This window comes from Labeo rohita, chromosome 2, assembly GCF_022985175.1.
Source record: "Labeo rohita strain BAU-BD-2019 chromosome 2, IGBB_LRoh.1.0, whole genome shotgun sequence".
Classification (NCBI taxonomy): Eukaryota; Metazoa; Chordata; class Actinopteri; order Cypriniformes; family Cyprinidae; genus Labeo; species Labeo rohita.
In genome coordinates, this window is record NC_066870.1 from 13,394,210 (window position 1) to 13,410,525 (window position 16,316).

The following is a 16,316-nucleotide window of genomic DNA, read 5'->3' on the forward strand; positions in this document are numbered from 1 at the left end:
TATATTGTCTACCAATATATTTTTTGGCCATTTTTTGTATATTTTGAAAATATATTGTAAGTGAGTATGTGTGTGTGTACCTACTTAACCATTTTGAGACAACTGGAGAGTCCCTACAAGGACAGCTGACCAGACGTGTGTGTGTGTGTGTGTGTAAAGCATTTTAAAAATAAAAATGTCCCATCTATATACAGTATTTCGGTTTAAAAAAAAATACATTCACATATGTCACGTGAAGAATTTTTTGATTTTGATTTAAAATTCTAAAACAAAAAAACAATAATGATAATATAATATATAAACAATATTAAACATTTTAAGTCTTTATAAATCTAGTTTTGATCTCTAGCAGGCCATCCACATCTACATCCACAAGACTGGAAATGTGTTTTCTTGCCCCTGAAATGCATTTTGAAATCTATTTTGGTATGGTATGAAGGTTGGCTAAATATATTTTCAATTTCAAAATTATATTTTATTGGGCTTCACTGCTGGCAACATATATTTACCATACAGTATATTTCAAATGTATTTAGGCCACCTTAGAATTAAAAGTTTCTATCTGACAATTTTGTCAGGGTTGAGTTATTCACATATTCTTATTCTGTGACAACTTATTTACATTATGTGTTGTTTCTTTTGTAAGCTGTGTACATTTTGGGCCTCTTTTTAGAAACCAAAAATAGTTTTATCTACTAAGTCTATGGAACACAAAAACTTTGAAGTTCTCAAAAGTGCTCAGAATGCAGATAGAGCCTTATAATTCCAAGGTGACGATATGGGTAAATTTAAATAAATTAAATGAAGTAAATATTAAATAGAATAATTATGTTGTGTATATGGTATACACTACACAACTTTTAGAATCGGAACAGAGTTTTAGCATCATAAACTTACCGTCTTTATAAATAGTCACACAGAGGAAAAACTGGCCATCTTAAACTAAATGTGTGATGGGTGAAAATCAGGTCAAACGTCATGTAGTGTATTCCAGCCTTGACTTTTAGAATCAAATTGACTTTTTCGTGCCTTACTAAACTTACTTTAAAACTCAAATGTTGCCATCTGATGGCTTTTAAAGTTGCAGAACTTTTGAACAAGCAGCTTGGCCTGATTTTCTTTTTTTTTTTTAAACAATTGGTCTTTTTTTTTTTTTTTTGGTAAGGACCTTCTGAACTGTTTATTTTTATAAATACATAATACTTGTCTCGAAAGACCACAGAAACATGCACACGCATTGACTACAGATAAGATCTATACTGTACGTAGACCAAAAACTGGCACGCATTTCTAATTTGCAAATGAACTGCTTTTGTCTTTCCAGGTCATTGACACCCTGTCAAAACTCTCTCATACGCCTTTTGCACAACAGAAAGGCATCAGGTGAGTATCAGTCGCACAAAGTAAAAATTGTCCTATTCTCAGAGCTAAAACAAAGGGTTCTGTACCGATTTCACAGGTCATTTCCCACAGAGGAAAGCACTGAAAATGAAGACATATATATCCATTTGGCAGATCTTATTGAGTAAGTATGAAGCTTTGTCAACCTATCTGGGCAGTTGTTCTGATTGGAAGCAATGAGATACTAGTTTTCGACTGAAACTCATTAGCACTTGAGGTTTAGTCACCCACATATATGTTGTTTCGGAGAAACAATTCATATTTTCAGTATTGTATGAATTCCATAAGCTACTTATATGTTGTGTGGGAGGAATATGAATGGCTGATTAATAATAAGTGTGAAAACAGGAAGTTTCTGTATAAATAGAGCCATGCGTAGCAGTGTGATGTATTGCATTTAAAAACCAGTAGCTGCAAAGTCTGAGCGTTTTGTTCATATTTTTATATGAAGACCTAATCTGAATGTGTTTGCTTGAACAGCGAGGAGCTGGAGGAAGATATTTATGACCCCGTATACGGAGATGTAGAGGGAGGAGAGGTGTATGAGGATCTGATGAGGACAGAAGCTGCTGCGTCTCAAGCGGTACTCAGATGACTCAGTACCACACACACACGCTCTCCTAATGCATCAAAGTGTTGATTTCCTTTGTAAAACACCTACTCCTACTCCTACCAGAAATATGGTCGTTGTTTCTTAAGTATCTTAATGAGTAAATTCACTGTAAACACGAAAAGCACCAGAAATAACTTAACTTCTGCTCTGAGCATATGTGACCCTTTAAAACTTTATTAGGTTGTGTTTTAAAGCAGCGTTTTTTTTTTGGCTGGCTAGCTGTAGACTGAAAAAGTGAGTTGTGTTGACAGAAACAGGCCGAGGTGGACATCAGAAGCTGCTGTCTTTTAGAGATCAAACAGACAGAAGCCAAATACACTGAGACCCTGGAGACAATAGAGAAGGTGAGATTCACATTCGGAGGATAGAGAATTTTATCATGCCGTGCTTCACATCTAGTGATGGACAGCTGCTCTGCTGTTGCCACACAATGTAGGATATAACTTTTCTACATGGAGCTGAAAAACATTTTATTTCTGTCTTAACAGTACTTTATGATTCCGCTGATAAAATTCATCTCGGCAATAGACATTGACAAGATTTTCAGCAATATACCAGTGAGTAAAGCTGACCATAGTGTTTGTAATTTTTTTTTAGAAAAAATTTTTTTTAGAACATTTCAACCACATTTAAATCATTCATTTTTATATGTATATTTGTGCTTCACAGGACCTGGTTAAAGTTCACAAAGGCCTGTTGGCTGAGATTCAAGACTCTGTTCAAAATAAAAATGCAGAAAACCTCCACCAAATCTTCATTACTTACAAAGACAGGTACTGTGTAAAACCAGCACATTCAAGCACATGAATACATTCATTTTATTTTCCAATAAAAACATCTAAACATTCCTAAAACAAGATAAAGTTACAGGAGAAGCAAAACTTTTAAGACTTGTTATAATGTGATAAGTAAACAATATATAGATTATATATTATACTATTACATTATACATTACCAGTCAAAAGTTTTTGAACAGTAATGTTTTTCAAAGAAGTCTCTTCTGCTCATCCAGCCTGCATTTATTTGATCCAAAGTACAGCAAAGACAGTAAAATTTTCAAATATTTTTACTATTCAAGATAACTGTTTTCTATTTGAAAATATTTAAAAATGTAATTTATTCCTGTGATTTTAAGATCGTTACTTCAGTCACATGATCGTTCAGAATCATTCTAATATTTTGATTTGATGCTCAAAACATGTATTATTATTATTATTATTATTATTATGTTGAAAACAACTGAGTAGATTTTTTTCAGGTTTCTTTGATGAATAGGAAGTTCAGAAGAACAACATTTATCTGAAATAGAAATCTTTTGTAACATTGCAACAGTCTTTATCATCACTTTTGATTCATTTAAGCATCCTTGGTAAATAAAAGTGTTCATTTCTATAATTTATTTCCCCCCAAAAATTTAAAAAATACTGACTGGTATGCTGAATGGTATAGTGTACCAATCCTGAAAAAAGGTACTCAACTATTTTAAAAATTAATAATAATGTTTATTGAACAGCATATTAGAATGATTTCTGAAAGATCATGTGACACTGATAATGATGCTGAAAATTTAGCTTTGTTCACAGGAATTAATTACATTTTAAAATATATTCAAATAGAAAGCGGTTATTTTAAATAGTAAAAATATTTCACAATATTACTGCTTTTTGCCGTATTTTGGATCAAATAAATGCAGGCTTTGTAAGCAGAGGAGTATTCTTTAAAAAACATTAAAAATCTTACTGTTTAAAAACTTTTGACTGCTTGTGAATGTGTGTGTGTGTGTGTGTATATATTTATAGATGTATTTTTCTTACCTTACTGGTGTTACTTTAAACATAAGCCTTACTAAATTTAGTATAAACACCAAATAATAATCAGATTATCCTAAATTTTATGTATTTATTTATTTGTTTGTTTATTACGTTTTATGTGAAATGTTCAATGCTCAAAAAAAGCAATTATATTGAGAAAAAATGACGTAAATGTAAGGAATGACAGATGCCAAAATTGATTTAGAATCAAATTTTGTGGAAATCTGCAGAGCTTTCACTAAATTTCTGCAGAGCTAGTTAATATTTAATATTTCTAGAATGATATTGCTAAGCACTGCTGATGTGTGTGTTTTTTGCTAACATTTCTCCTGTCTGCTTTAGGCTTCTGCTCTATGGAAAATACTGCAGTCATGTAGAATCAGCCATTTCTTTGTTAGACTTCATCTGTAAGGAAAAAGAGGGTGTTCGGCTGAAACTAGAGGTTTCATTTTCTGTCATATTTACAATATTTCTTTCTCATTTCATAATCATTACCCAGAAAAGCTCCTTTTATTTAAAATGTGCTTTTCTCATACCCACATCACTGAAAGATGTTTTTGTCTTTTGAGGTTCTGTGGAGTTTTCTGTTTTCCAGATTCAGTTTATTCTGTGTTGCAGGAATGTTCGAAGAGAGCCAACAATGGGAAATTCACTTTGAGAGACTTACTTGTGGTTCCCATGCAGCGAGTACTGAAATACCCATTACTGCTTCAGGTACAGTAACATACACACTATTAACATTATATACTGTCCTCTTTTAACACTTTGAGTTAACACTAGAGGAATGCATATCATGATTTTGATCAGCTTTTCTGGATGCAGTATTTTGTTAAAACAGCCGTTTGATTGTCCTACTGATATGTACCACATGGGGGAGCCGTCTGGCTAGTTTTCTCTTATTTTCTGACCACAACCCTACATGAATTCACAGAATTTGTCATCACTGCTGTAGGAAAGTTTTACTTTCCTGTTTTGTGCAGAGAAAAAAAACAAAACAAAACAAAAGAAGTACAGTTTGTTCAAATCAATACAAGAGGTCATTACATTTAAGTCAACAAGAAACTGCAGTCACAACCCATTTTACGTCCATAATTTGACACTTTTCTGAGCATTGCAGGATAGCCAAAAATGTAAGGTGGCTTTTGGGAATTTAGCTTATTGAGAAAGTAGGTATTACTGGTGTAGAATGAGAGATAAAGATTATAAAGAAACATATTTGAAGATAAAAACACCCATCCATCAAGTTGTGCACAATGGCTTAGAAAATGTATTAACAGAATAAATAGGAACATTTTTTATTTCAGTTTTGATTTTAATTGAAAATTAAGTTTTGCAATTTTTGCAAAGTGACAGATGATAAGTAACTTACTTTATAAGGTATAAATGTTGTTAAATAGTGAAATCTAGCAGGTTAGGGTAGATTCCGAAGTCATCTGATCAAATTTTGAGACCAGTCTCTCAAATCTTCTAGCAGCACCAGCAGAGTACATTTTAGCCGTATTGAACAGAATGGCCTAGAATAAAAAAAAAAAAATTCCCCTCTCATTCCTTGGGACTTACCAAGATCAATGTACCTGGTGGATTTTATTTCCATCCAACTAGATTTAGAACAGGAAGTGAGTCTGTATCTTGGCGTATTGACATTTTATAAATAGAAAATTCACCCAAAATGTAAATAATTTATAACATTCCAAACTTGAATGGCTTTTTCCTGTGGAACACAAAAGATGTTTTTTAAATGTTTTTTTCTCTCCATACAGTGAAAGTTACTAAGGCCCAATAGTGTTTAGACCTTTCAGACTTTTAAAATATATTGTTCTGTGTTACAAAAACAATTTCATTTGTAAATATTAGTATACCTGCTGATAATCTTTGAACTACTGTACCTAAAATGACCACCAGAGGTGCTATGACCAAAGAAATCTAACACAACTGTTTGCAGCCTATTTCTTTTTAACTTTGCCAGAAAACAATTTGATAAGCTTCTAAGAATTGTGTAACAAAAGCTACTTTAATATGTATGTATTAGACTGATTAACTTAATTACTAACCATGTACAAAGATCACCAAGAGTTAACAAACTTATATGAAAATAGTAGTAGCTTCTTTTGTCTTTCTGTATGATTTTACTGTTAACTTACAATAAATATGTTTCCTAATAAGTCATGTCACTTTTATTAAATTAACTATAGGTATTGTATACCTGTGTGTAGTATTACCATCAGAGTTACTACATTAGTCCATGCTAAAATTTTGTAATTTTGTGAGAGATCCTTCACCACAGGACAGTGATTGCATGAGAACAGAAGTGAGTGGACAAGTGTTAGAGACGTGTGTCGCCACACACCTGCCAGCCTGATACACACACACACACACACACACACACACACACACACAAACAAAAGCAGGGACAGGTGGCAGTGTTTCTGACACTCTGCCCCATGCGGCCCTGTTCTCAAACACATTGTGCCCACTTTCTCTGGAATGACTCAGAGATACCTAATATACAATATATTATTGTAGCTGATATACCAGTCAAAAGTTTTTAAACAGTAAGATTTGTAATGTTTTTTAAAGTCTTCTGCTTACCAATTTGATCCTGCATTTATTTGATCCAAAGTACAGCAAAGACAATACAATTTTGAAATATTTTTACTATTTAAAATAACTGTTTTCTATTTGATCTTAACATGTAATTTATTCCTGTGATTTCAAAGCTGAATTTTTAGCATCATTACTCCAGTCACATGATCCTTCAGAAATCATTCTAATATTCTGCTCAAAAAACATTTATTATTATTGTTATTTTGATGCAAACAGCTGAGTAGAATTGTTTCAGGTTTCTTTGATGAATAGTAAGTTCAGAAAAACAGCATTTATCTGAAATAGAAATCTTTTGTAACATTATAAATGTCTTTATCACCAATTTAACGCACTCTTGCCAGATAAAAGTATTAATTTCTATCATTTTTTTCCCCAATAAATAAATAAATAATGAATGAATGAAAATTTTTAATGGTATAGTGTACAATGTTTCAAAAGCTGTTTATTTTAGATAAATGCTGATCTTTGGATATTTCTATTCATCAAAGAATCCTGAATGTAGTCAACTGTTTTAAATATTGATAATAATAATAATAATATTAATAATAAATGTTTCTTAAACAGCATATTAGATTGATTTCTAAGGGATCATGTGACATTGAAGAATGGAGTTTAGCTTTGATCACAGGAATAAATTAGATTTCATTATATATTCACAATATTACTGATTTTGCTGTATTGTGGATCAAATAAATGCAGTTATCAAATAAATAATTATTTAAAAAACATTAAAAACATTAAAAATCTTACTGTTCAAAAACTTTTGACTAGTATATATATATTAGTTGATGGTTAATGGCCTAAAGCCATAAAGTTTATGGCCCCAAAACACATGAAATCTAATTTTCTAATTACGAACCTAGTATAAGCCCCATAAATACGTTGTTTCTTAAAAACATTAAAAACATTAAAAATCTTACTGTTCAAAAACTTTTGACTAGTATATATATATATATAAAGAGTTCAGATGCAAAACCAGCTAAATCCATCTTAGCTCTGAGCTTTCTTTAAAAATGCATTTTTATCAGGCTCAGATGTTCTGTGTAAGTACCAGTACTTCTGATTGGGCTGAGGCTTGTATTTTAGCGAGTTTGAAGAAAAAGTATTTGATGGACGTATAATATGTGTCAAGAGCATTCACTCAGTATCATTATCTCATTTTTGACCGAGATGGCTTTTAGCTGGTTTTGCATCATATATAGTTTATGGTTTATGGCCCCAAAACACATGAAATCTAATTTTCTAATTACAAACCTAGTATAAACCCCTTGAATACGTTGTTTCTTATCTGTTTTAGGTTTATTTTAGTGTCACTGAGATACTATTAATGTTTTTAAATTATTTGTCATTTTTAGATTTTCATTTTAATTTAGTTTTTAGTAATTTGTGTTTTTGTTTTTTTGTGTTAAATATACGTCAGTATATTTTTTATAAATTGTAGGATTTTATTTTACTTCGGTTCATTTCATAATGTTTATTTTATTTCAAGTAATGAAAATGTTTTTTTTTCTTTAACATCTAATTATCTAAGATAATCTTGATCTGATTAAAATGGTTGTTTTCTCACTCTGAAGGTTCATGTAGTTTTTCATGTAGTTTCATGTAGTTTTTCGTTATTTATGATGTGATGCGACTGTAACGTCCCACATTGCTCCTATGTGACATGCAATATATTTTGAATGATAAATGCCTAAATAAGAGAGGAATTTTAGACACTGCATATTCACTATTGTGTAAATGTAGTAAATACAGTCTGACACTTACGTCATTTATGTTATGTTGTTTTCAGTCCTCTCTTCGTCTTGCATTTTTGGATTTCTTGCCTTCGTGCTGATGCGTAAGTCATTACTATGGTAGATACTGATCACTGTACACTGTCTGAACAAATGAATCAGATTTCATAATTTGCAAAATGACAGTGTAGAAAAAAAAAAACACTAAAAACTAATGGTCCAGATACAGATCACCACTAGCAGTGAGTTTTGAGACAGAAATAAAGATGAATGCTTGAAAGGGGCAGGATTTACTAGTAGAGCTACAGGGACGAGTACTGAAATCTTATTCATCCGTAAGGCAGGTAATTGGCTCTCCATAAGCTCCTGCTCCGTGTTATACCTCCAATACGTTTAGGAATATATGCACACCTGATTCTAGGTGCACGTTCTCATACGCACATTCCTAAACACACATGCTTGAGCTTCCATCAAAGTCACAGCAGTGGTCTGGGTCAGAATGTAAATCTGGAAAGAGTGCTGAACTTTCTAATCACCTTGTTTACTCGCTACGATTGGGCTGTTTGTCTCTCTCTCCAGCAGCATTCGATTGCACTCTGAAAACAAATGCATGTTTCTGATGAGCTGCACAGATTTCACACTTGGAACAACACCATTTCTCTCCTAGTGTGTTTGTGTGCTCGTGAAGCTGTTTGCGCACAAATCCAAAGGGCAGATTTGTTTATCAAGTTAATTAGTTATGTTATAGCATGGATCTCAAAAGGTTCTGTTGACGTTCTTGTCTATATCATGAAATAAATCTGGTCCAAATCAAAATGTCCGGCATTCCCTCAATGCTAACCCGGCGGCGTACTCATTGGAAACTTGGCACCGTGGTCAATCTGTTCTGTCCCTGGCTTTTCTGAAGAAGTTTTCAGTGAAGAAGTCTAGTCCAGACTCTTCTGAGTTTTGATGATTATGTTGTGTCTTCATTTCATGACAGAACAAAGACTGAACATAACTCTGATTTAGTTTCAAAAACATATATGTGTGACCGAGATAAAAAAAAAAAAAATCTAGTTTAAAACATGTCAAATGCTTAGAAAGGTTTTCAAAAACTTATATACACACTCTCAGAAATAAATGTACAACAGCTGTCACTGGGGCGATACCTTTTCAAAAGGTACATGTTTGTACCTAAAGAGTCCACTTAGAACCATATTAGGTACCATATAGGTACAAAAGTGTACCTTTTGAAAAGGTACTGCCCCAGCTTTTGTACCTTTATTTCTGAGAGTGCAATTTTCACAAAAATATTGAATTTGTTAAAAGTGTAATCTTTGAAGGCCATACTGCCTGATTTGATGGACATCAAAATAAATTCAAATATTAATAATCAGTGAAGCATTTTTATACATGTCATCAAGATTTTGAACAACATATTGTGGCCACTATTTAATGAAACTAAAATGAGGGAGCATATTAATACAACGTGGCCATGATTTACACTACCAGTCAAAAGTTTATGAACAGTATGGTTTTTATGTTTTTTAAAGAATTCTATTCTGCTCACCAAGCCTACATTTATTTGATCCAAAGTACATCAAAAGCAGTAAAATTAGGAAATATTACAATTCTAGAAAGAAATTATATAAACTAATACTTTTATTTAGCTTTAAATTGTTCAAAAGTGATGATAAAGACATTTCTAATGTTACAAAAGATTTCTATTTCAGATAAATGTTGTTCTTCTGAACTTTTTATTCATCAAAAAATAAAAAATTCTACTCAGCTGTTTTCAACATAATAATAATAATAATAATAGTAATAACAATAGATTTCTGAAGGATCACGTGACTGGAGTAATGATGCTAAAAATTCAGCTTCAAAATTAAAAATTAAAAATTATATTTTAAAATGTATTCAAATAGAAAACAGTTATTTTAAATCATAAAAATATTTCAAAATTGTACTGTTTTTGCTGTATTTTTGATCTAATAAATGCAGGCTTGGTGAGCAGAAGAGACTTCTTTAAAAAAAACTTAGGTAGTGTACCTAAAATGATGAAAAGAATTAATAAAATGTGTGATGATATCTATTTTTTCACAGATGTCATGCGCGTAGGTCTATATTTTTGTTAAAAAATATTTTCTAATAGGAAATAATAAAATGCTACTTCTTTCTTTTCAAGAATGTCACTGTTCTAATGAAGATTTGTTTTCCTTCCTTGTGATATCTGGACAGTTTCATCATATCGTTACAACTTTATGCTCCAAAATTTATTTCAAAAATGAAAAACATGCTCATCTTAGAAGTAGCGTGTTAAAGTCATTTTTCTCTCTTTTTTATATAGGAATTGGTGAAATATACTAGTGACAAAGAAAAGAGCAACCTACGATTAGCCCTTGATGCCATGAGAGTAAGTATACATTTCTTATGGAATCTACAGTAAAATCTTTCAGAAAGTACAGATTTTAAGATGTTTGGACATTATTAAATGCTTAAAGAACACATAAAATGTCTTTACAAGTGCAATTTTATTTCATGCTTGATGTATTTTCTACTGAAACTAAATGTTTGGCAGAGCTTGTCCATTTAAAGGGAACTCCGGGTATTAAAACATGTATGGCTTAAAGGTCCTATATTGTCAATTGTCAATAATGTCACTGTAATTTCCTGGCTTTTTTCATGAAACTGAGGTCTGTGGGCTATATAACTACCATAGAAGTTTCAAAACAGTCAATCTACAGTAAAATGCACACAGCCTGCATAAAGTAGCTGTGCCTTTTCACAAGCCGCTGTGATTTCCGTAAAAAAGTGACATCCGAACTACTCCGTCACCACCTTTAGTCACCACCCAGAGTACCAACCACCATCCCACCCTCCTTTTGCCAAACCCACAGACAACTTGCGTCCATGCCATGGCTGAGCAACAACAACACTGAAAAAGTCGAGAAAACGCTGTTCAGTCGATGGATGTCAGGAAACTACATCATTGTACAGGCTTCCGAACAACATTAATATAAGAAAGCAGTGACACATCAGCTATAGCCTCTTTCACACAGCGATTCTGAGTGACAGTGCGTCACTCAAAAATGAACAGGCCAATCAGAAGAGAGGTTCATGAATATTAATTAGACGGGCCAAAAAGTTCTTGACAGAGCTCCTAAGAGAGGAGCTGTAAAAATATATTGAGATGGTTTTTGGCACTTATACCACAAATATATATTCTTAAGGACATCAACAGCTAAAATAAACCTCCAGAAAGGTGTACAATATGTGACCTTTAATGTAACATAAATGATGTCTCTTACTAAAATATGTAGCACAAAACCCATGAAAGATTTACATTATTTAAAAAATCCACATTGTTTTCTACATGTTTTGCACTATGGGGGGCACCATTGTTTCGATGATGTCAAATGGTTGCACTCTGTGAGCTACTGGTGCTACCTGTTACACAACGTGGAACACACAACTCGGAAAATAAAATATTGATACAATGCCACATTGCGTTGCTTTTGATTGTAATTTTCAGTGGAAGGGCAACAAGAGAAGCAATGTAATTCTTTACTGATTTCCTAGTGATAAGAAGACAAGAAAAGAATGGGAAGATGCCTGTGGACGAATAAAACTTCCTAAAGATTCGCGTCTTTGTTTACTCCACTTTAGCCCTGATGGCTTTGAGGCTTTTAGTAGACCACAGCTACTTGAAATAGCTTGCAAACAATAGAGACATCGTGGCAGGATGTAAACATGCCAACGCAGCCACTGAAAGAGTTTCTCAGCGTGGTTTGCACTCGATATACGGGTGCGTTTAGACTCTTTGTTAGGAAAAAATCGATGGTACGCCAGTTGGTTTAAACCTGTATGCTTATATCCATCGCCACCTGTAAGCTTTTTCAGTAGATGTCATCGTCTTAGTATTTTATTTTCAGAGTTGTGCTGTGGTAATAATCATCTCATCATCAAATGGTGCCCTCCATAGTACATATAAAATGATATGCAACAATTTTTAATACAACAAAGGTAGCCAATAGACTTTCATTTTGTCGCAGTCATGACCACAAATGGCTACTTGCTAGCTGGTTGCAGGTCGTATGTAGATTTTAGGAAGTGCTGTGCAGTTTCGTCTGTGTTCAGGAGTACACTAGATCTCCTCAAAGCTAACACGCAGACTAAAAGCCACAAAACTCTCAACTTAAGATGTCACGCTCATTACCAGCCTTGATTTCTCTTTAGTATCTGACATCAGTATAAGATCATCCCTGCATATACTCGGTAATGTTTTCTTTAATATCGATGAGATTATGGGATTCTAGTATGTGAAACGATGTCAACGGCTCGTTTCAGTCTCACTGGCAGAGTAGGTTGAAAGCAGATTAATGGCTATGTGAGACGGCGCAATGGAACAGAGGCCTGCGATGATTTAATTTGTTGGAATTATCATCTCAGTGTTGATTGGTTTAGCCAGATGGGAGCTGGGAGAGTTGCTCAGACAGGGACTGAACTCATCTACCTGCCTGCCTGTAAAATGGTGTGTTTAATTTAGACTCATAAGCGAGTGTTTGAGCAGAAGCTGCCTTTTAAAATGGAAATCAGCCGAGATCCACGTCATCCCAGCGGGGTCCTTTGAAAGGCCTCTTTCAGTATTTGGAGATGTTTGTACTCACTAATGAAATGAAATAATTTCCTGTGGAGAGATAAATACTGGATATATTTCTCATTCAAAACATGATGCTTTTCGTTCATTTCATAATTCTTTTATTACTAATTATATTGTATTATCAGCTCAATTTGAGAACAGATTTTCATAAAAAGAACAGGATTTTCATGTTTTTTAGTATTTGGTTTGTCTCTCTGTTGCTTTAATGTCAGCAGCTCTCAAGCCCTAAAACCTGATGATCATTTTTGGGATCAGTTTTGATCAATGCTTCCTTATTGAATATTTTACTTTTTTTTTTTTTTTAGCAAGGATGCATTAATTTGATTACAAAAGTTACAATAAAGACATTTATAATGTTACATAAATGCTGTTCTTTTGAACTTTCCTGAAAATGTATTATGGTTTCCACCAAAATATTAAAGGAGAAGTCCACTTCCACAACAAAGATTCACATATAATTTACTCACCCCCTTGTTATCCAAGATCTTCACGTCTTTCTTTCTTCAGTTGTAAAGAAATTGTTTTTGAGGAAAACATTTCAGCATTTTCTCCATATAATGGACTGATATGGTGCCCCGATTTTGAACTTCCAAAATGCAGTTTAAAGTGGTCATCGGATGCTAAGTTTACTTTTACATGCTGTTTGAACATTAATGTATGTTGGTAGTGTATGTACACATCTACCCTATAATGATAAAAATCCATACAGTGGTTTTTAATTAATCTGTAAAAATAATATTCCCTTTTTCAAATCGAGCCATTCTCAGATGTCTGTCGTTGTGATGTCACACCAACAGAGGCCGCTCCCACGATAGTTGATTGGCATGAGCGTCTTACCTGAGATCAGTTGTAACAGTCCAACCTCCATGTTTTGATGCCGGAGCAGGGATGTAAGTTAAACAAGAATTGAGCAATTGAGGTGTTGTGTTGCTGGGTGTAATAATGAACATAGTGGTCGTCATTTACTGACATCTGAGCCGCTGAAGATGCAGTGGATTACGTTTGTTTGTGAAGGGAATGCGCCTCCTGATCTACATATATCCGTCTATGTTCGTGCGAATCATTTGTGATCCAACTTCACTTACAGCAGAAGTGAGTATAATGGTTTTTTTATGAATCTTTGTGATCGCCTTTCCTAATAATGTCCTAGTTAGTAAGTTTAGCGGCTAAACGCGGCTAAACGCGACTAAAGTAAACAGGCTCGTCACTCCACAGAGAGAAGAGAGGGGCAGGGCGAGCAGAGCTCATTTGCATTTAAAGCAGCCTTGACCAGAACATGATGATTTTTACAGAGCTGATTTTGACAAGGTAAAAAGGCTGTTGTTTTAAACTACCATTGAGAATTTTTAACCAAAGTCTATAATAGACTTTTCATTAAGACCCTGAAGAATCATATCAGCTTGTGGAAAATGGGCATCCGATGACCCCTTTAAATGCGGCTTCAAGCGATCCCAAATGCGGTTGTAAACAATAACAGCTGAGAAAGAAGGGTCTTAACTAGCGTAACGATCGGTTATTTTCATAAAAAATAATACAATTTATATACTTTTTAATGTCAAATGCTTGTCTTGTCTTACTCTTCTTGGACTGTTTTTGTTCCGGTTCATGACAGTTAGAGTATGTTGAAAAATTCCCATCTCATGTTCTCCTGCAACTTCAAAATCATTCTATATCGCTGTTTTACCTTTTTGTTAAGGGTGTTTGATGATCTTTGAATGTTCACTTTGCAAAGACTGTGTTGGTGCTTCTGCAGCGATGTAGGATGATTTTGAAATTATTTTTGAAGTTGAGGGAGAAAATACGACCTAAATAACCTAAAGAAAATAACCTAAGTGTCTTGAACCAGAATACACAGAGTTCATGGAGAGAAAGGCAAGACGAGCATTTGAGATTAAAAAGTATTTCAGTTGTATTTTTTTAAAATGAAAATAACCGATCGTTTTGCTAGATAATTCCCTTCTTCCTCGGCTAGGATCATTTACGACCACATTTGGGAGCGTTTGAAGCCACATTTAATTTACAATTTTGGAAGTTCGGGGCACCATATCAGTCCATTATATAGAGAAAAAATGCTGAAATGTTTTCCTCAAAAAACATAATTTCTTTATGACTGAAGAAAGAAAGACATGAACATCTTGGATAACAAGGGGGTGAGTACATTATATGTGAATCTGTGTTTTGGAAGTGGACTTCTCCTTTAAGCATAACTGTTTTCAACATTGACAATAATAAGAAATGCTTCTTGAGCACCAAATTAGTATATTAGAATGATTTCTGAAGGATTATGTGACACTGAAGACTAAGAGTAATGGCTGCTGAAAATTTATTTTCATGTTTATTTTATTAATGTTTATTAATCTAGTTTCATTTCCTTCATTAAACAGGACCTAGCCCAGTATGTAAATGAGGTGAAAAGAGATGTTGAGACTCTGAGGGAGATTGATCAGTATCAGAGATCCATTGAGAATTTGGTAAGTTGTCATAATAAACATGACCTCATCTTAACATAACCCATAAACTTAAAAGCATATAGTTTATTCATATCATCATTGTTTTCCTGTCTGTTCATGAATGTCTCTTCACAGAACCAGTGCTTACTTTCTTATGGAAGACCGAAGGGTGACGGTGAAGTCCGTTTGGTGTCAAATATGGACAAGCGCAGACAGGACAGGTCAGGCTTAAGGCAAAAACCTTTACTCCGATCCACTCTTGCTTATACTTTCATGCCACGTCATGACGTGTCAATGTTGCAGACATATTTTTTTGTTCGACGTCGCTGTAATCGTCTGCAAGAGGCGGGGGGACAACTATGAGATGAAGGAAGTAATCGACCTCAACAATTTCAAGATCACCAATAACCCCACTACTGATAAGGACTGCAAAAAGGTCAGTAAAAAACAGGAATGTTTGTAGGCTCAGAAAACTGCACTCAAATATCAAACAGTCATATTTTTCTCATGATCCCAGCATCTGCTATTCATCATATTGTTCCATACTGATGGGTTTTATAGAGGTCGGACTAGCACAATTCAAGTGTTCTGTAGAATAGAAATCACTCCGGTACTTGCCTTTTCCACAGATGGCTCCAGTAACTCTCCTTTAGATCTCCTTTGAACTGTTAGAGTGTCATAGAGTAAAGTCTTTACTGATTTTTTTTTCCCTCTGTAAAAAGGTTTATGTCCTCTAGGATGCTGTAGGATATTCCACTAATATCCAAACCATTTTAAGGACAGTGTGACTTACCAAAGTGCATTTTTATGCAAATTAGTTGTGCTGTTGTAAGCTCTTTGAAAGCGCTTAAGTCAGTAAAATGTTCACATGCAGAACGTAGGAAAAGTGGAGGTCTTTATCATTCCTGCACTGTAAAAATGTTCTTAGATCAAATAAATAATGCTTAAAAAGCCATTTGAACTACTGCTTCTCAATGCAGCTTTTAAATGACAATATACTGTTGTTTAAGTCAACAAATATAAGTTAAAATATAAGCTAAGTTGAATTAATGCATTTCT

The 16,316-nt window shown here is 33.7% G+C and overlaps 1 protein-coding gene across 2 annotated transcripts in view; it reads left to right on the forward strand.

The window, feature by feature from the left end:
* Positions 1-16,316, forward strand: part of vav3b (vav 3 guanine nucleotide exchange factor b) — a 67,632-nt gene that overhangs the window by 10,773 nt on the left and 40,543 nt on the right. For both annotated transcript variants that reach the window (XM_051133853.1, XM_051133861.1), the window contains exons 3-14: positions 1,325-1,383; positions 1,460-1,525; positions 1,882-1,984; positions 2,266-2,358; positions 2,503-2,571; positions 2,684-2,787; positions 4,168-4,267; positions 4,444-4,539; positions 10,495-10,560; positions 15,192-15,278; positions 15,393-15,478; positions 15,561-15,693. In XM_051133853.1, coding sequence (XP_050989810.1) covers positions 1,325-1,383; positions 1,460-1,525; positions 1,882-1,984; positions 2,266-2,358; positions 2,503-2,571; positions 2,684-2,787; positions 4,168-4,267; positions 4,444-4,539; positions 10,495-10,560; positions 15,192-15,278; positions 15,393-15,478; positions 15,561-15,693 — 1,062 coding nt within the window. The remainder of the gene's footprint in view (positions 1-1,324; positions 1,384-1,459; positions 1,526-1,881; positions 1,985-2,265; positions 2,359-2,502; positions 2,572-2,683; positions 2,788-4,167; positions 4,268-4,443; positions 4,540-10,494; positions 10,561-15,191; positions 15,279-15,392; positions 15,479-15,560; positions 15,694-16,316) is intronic.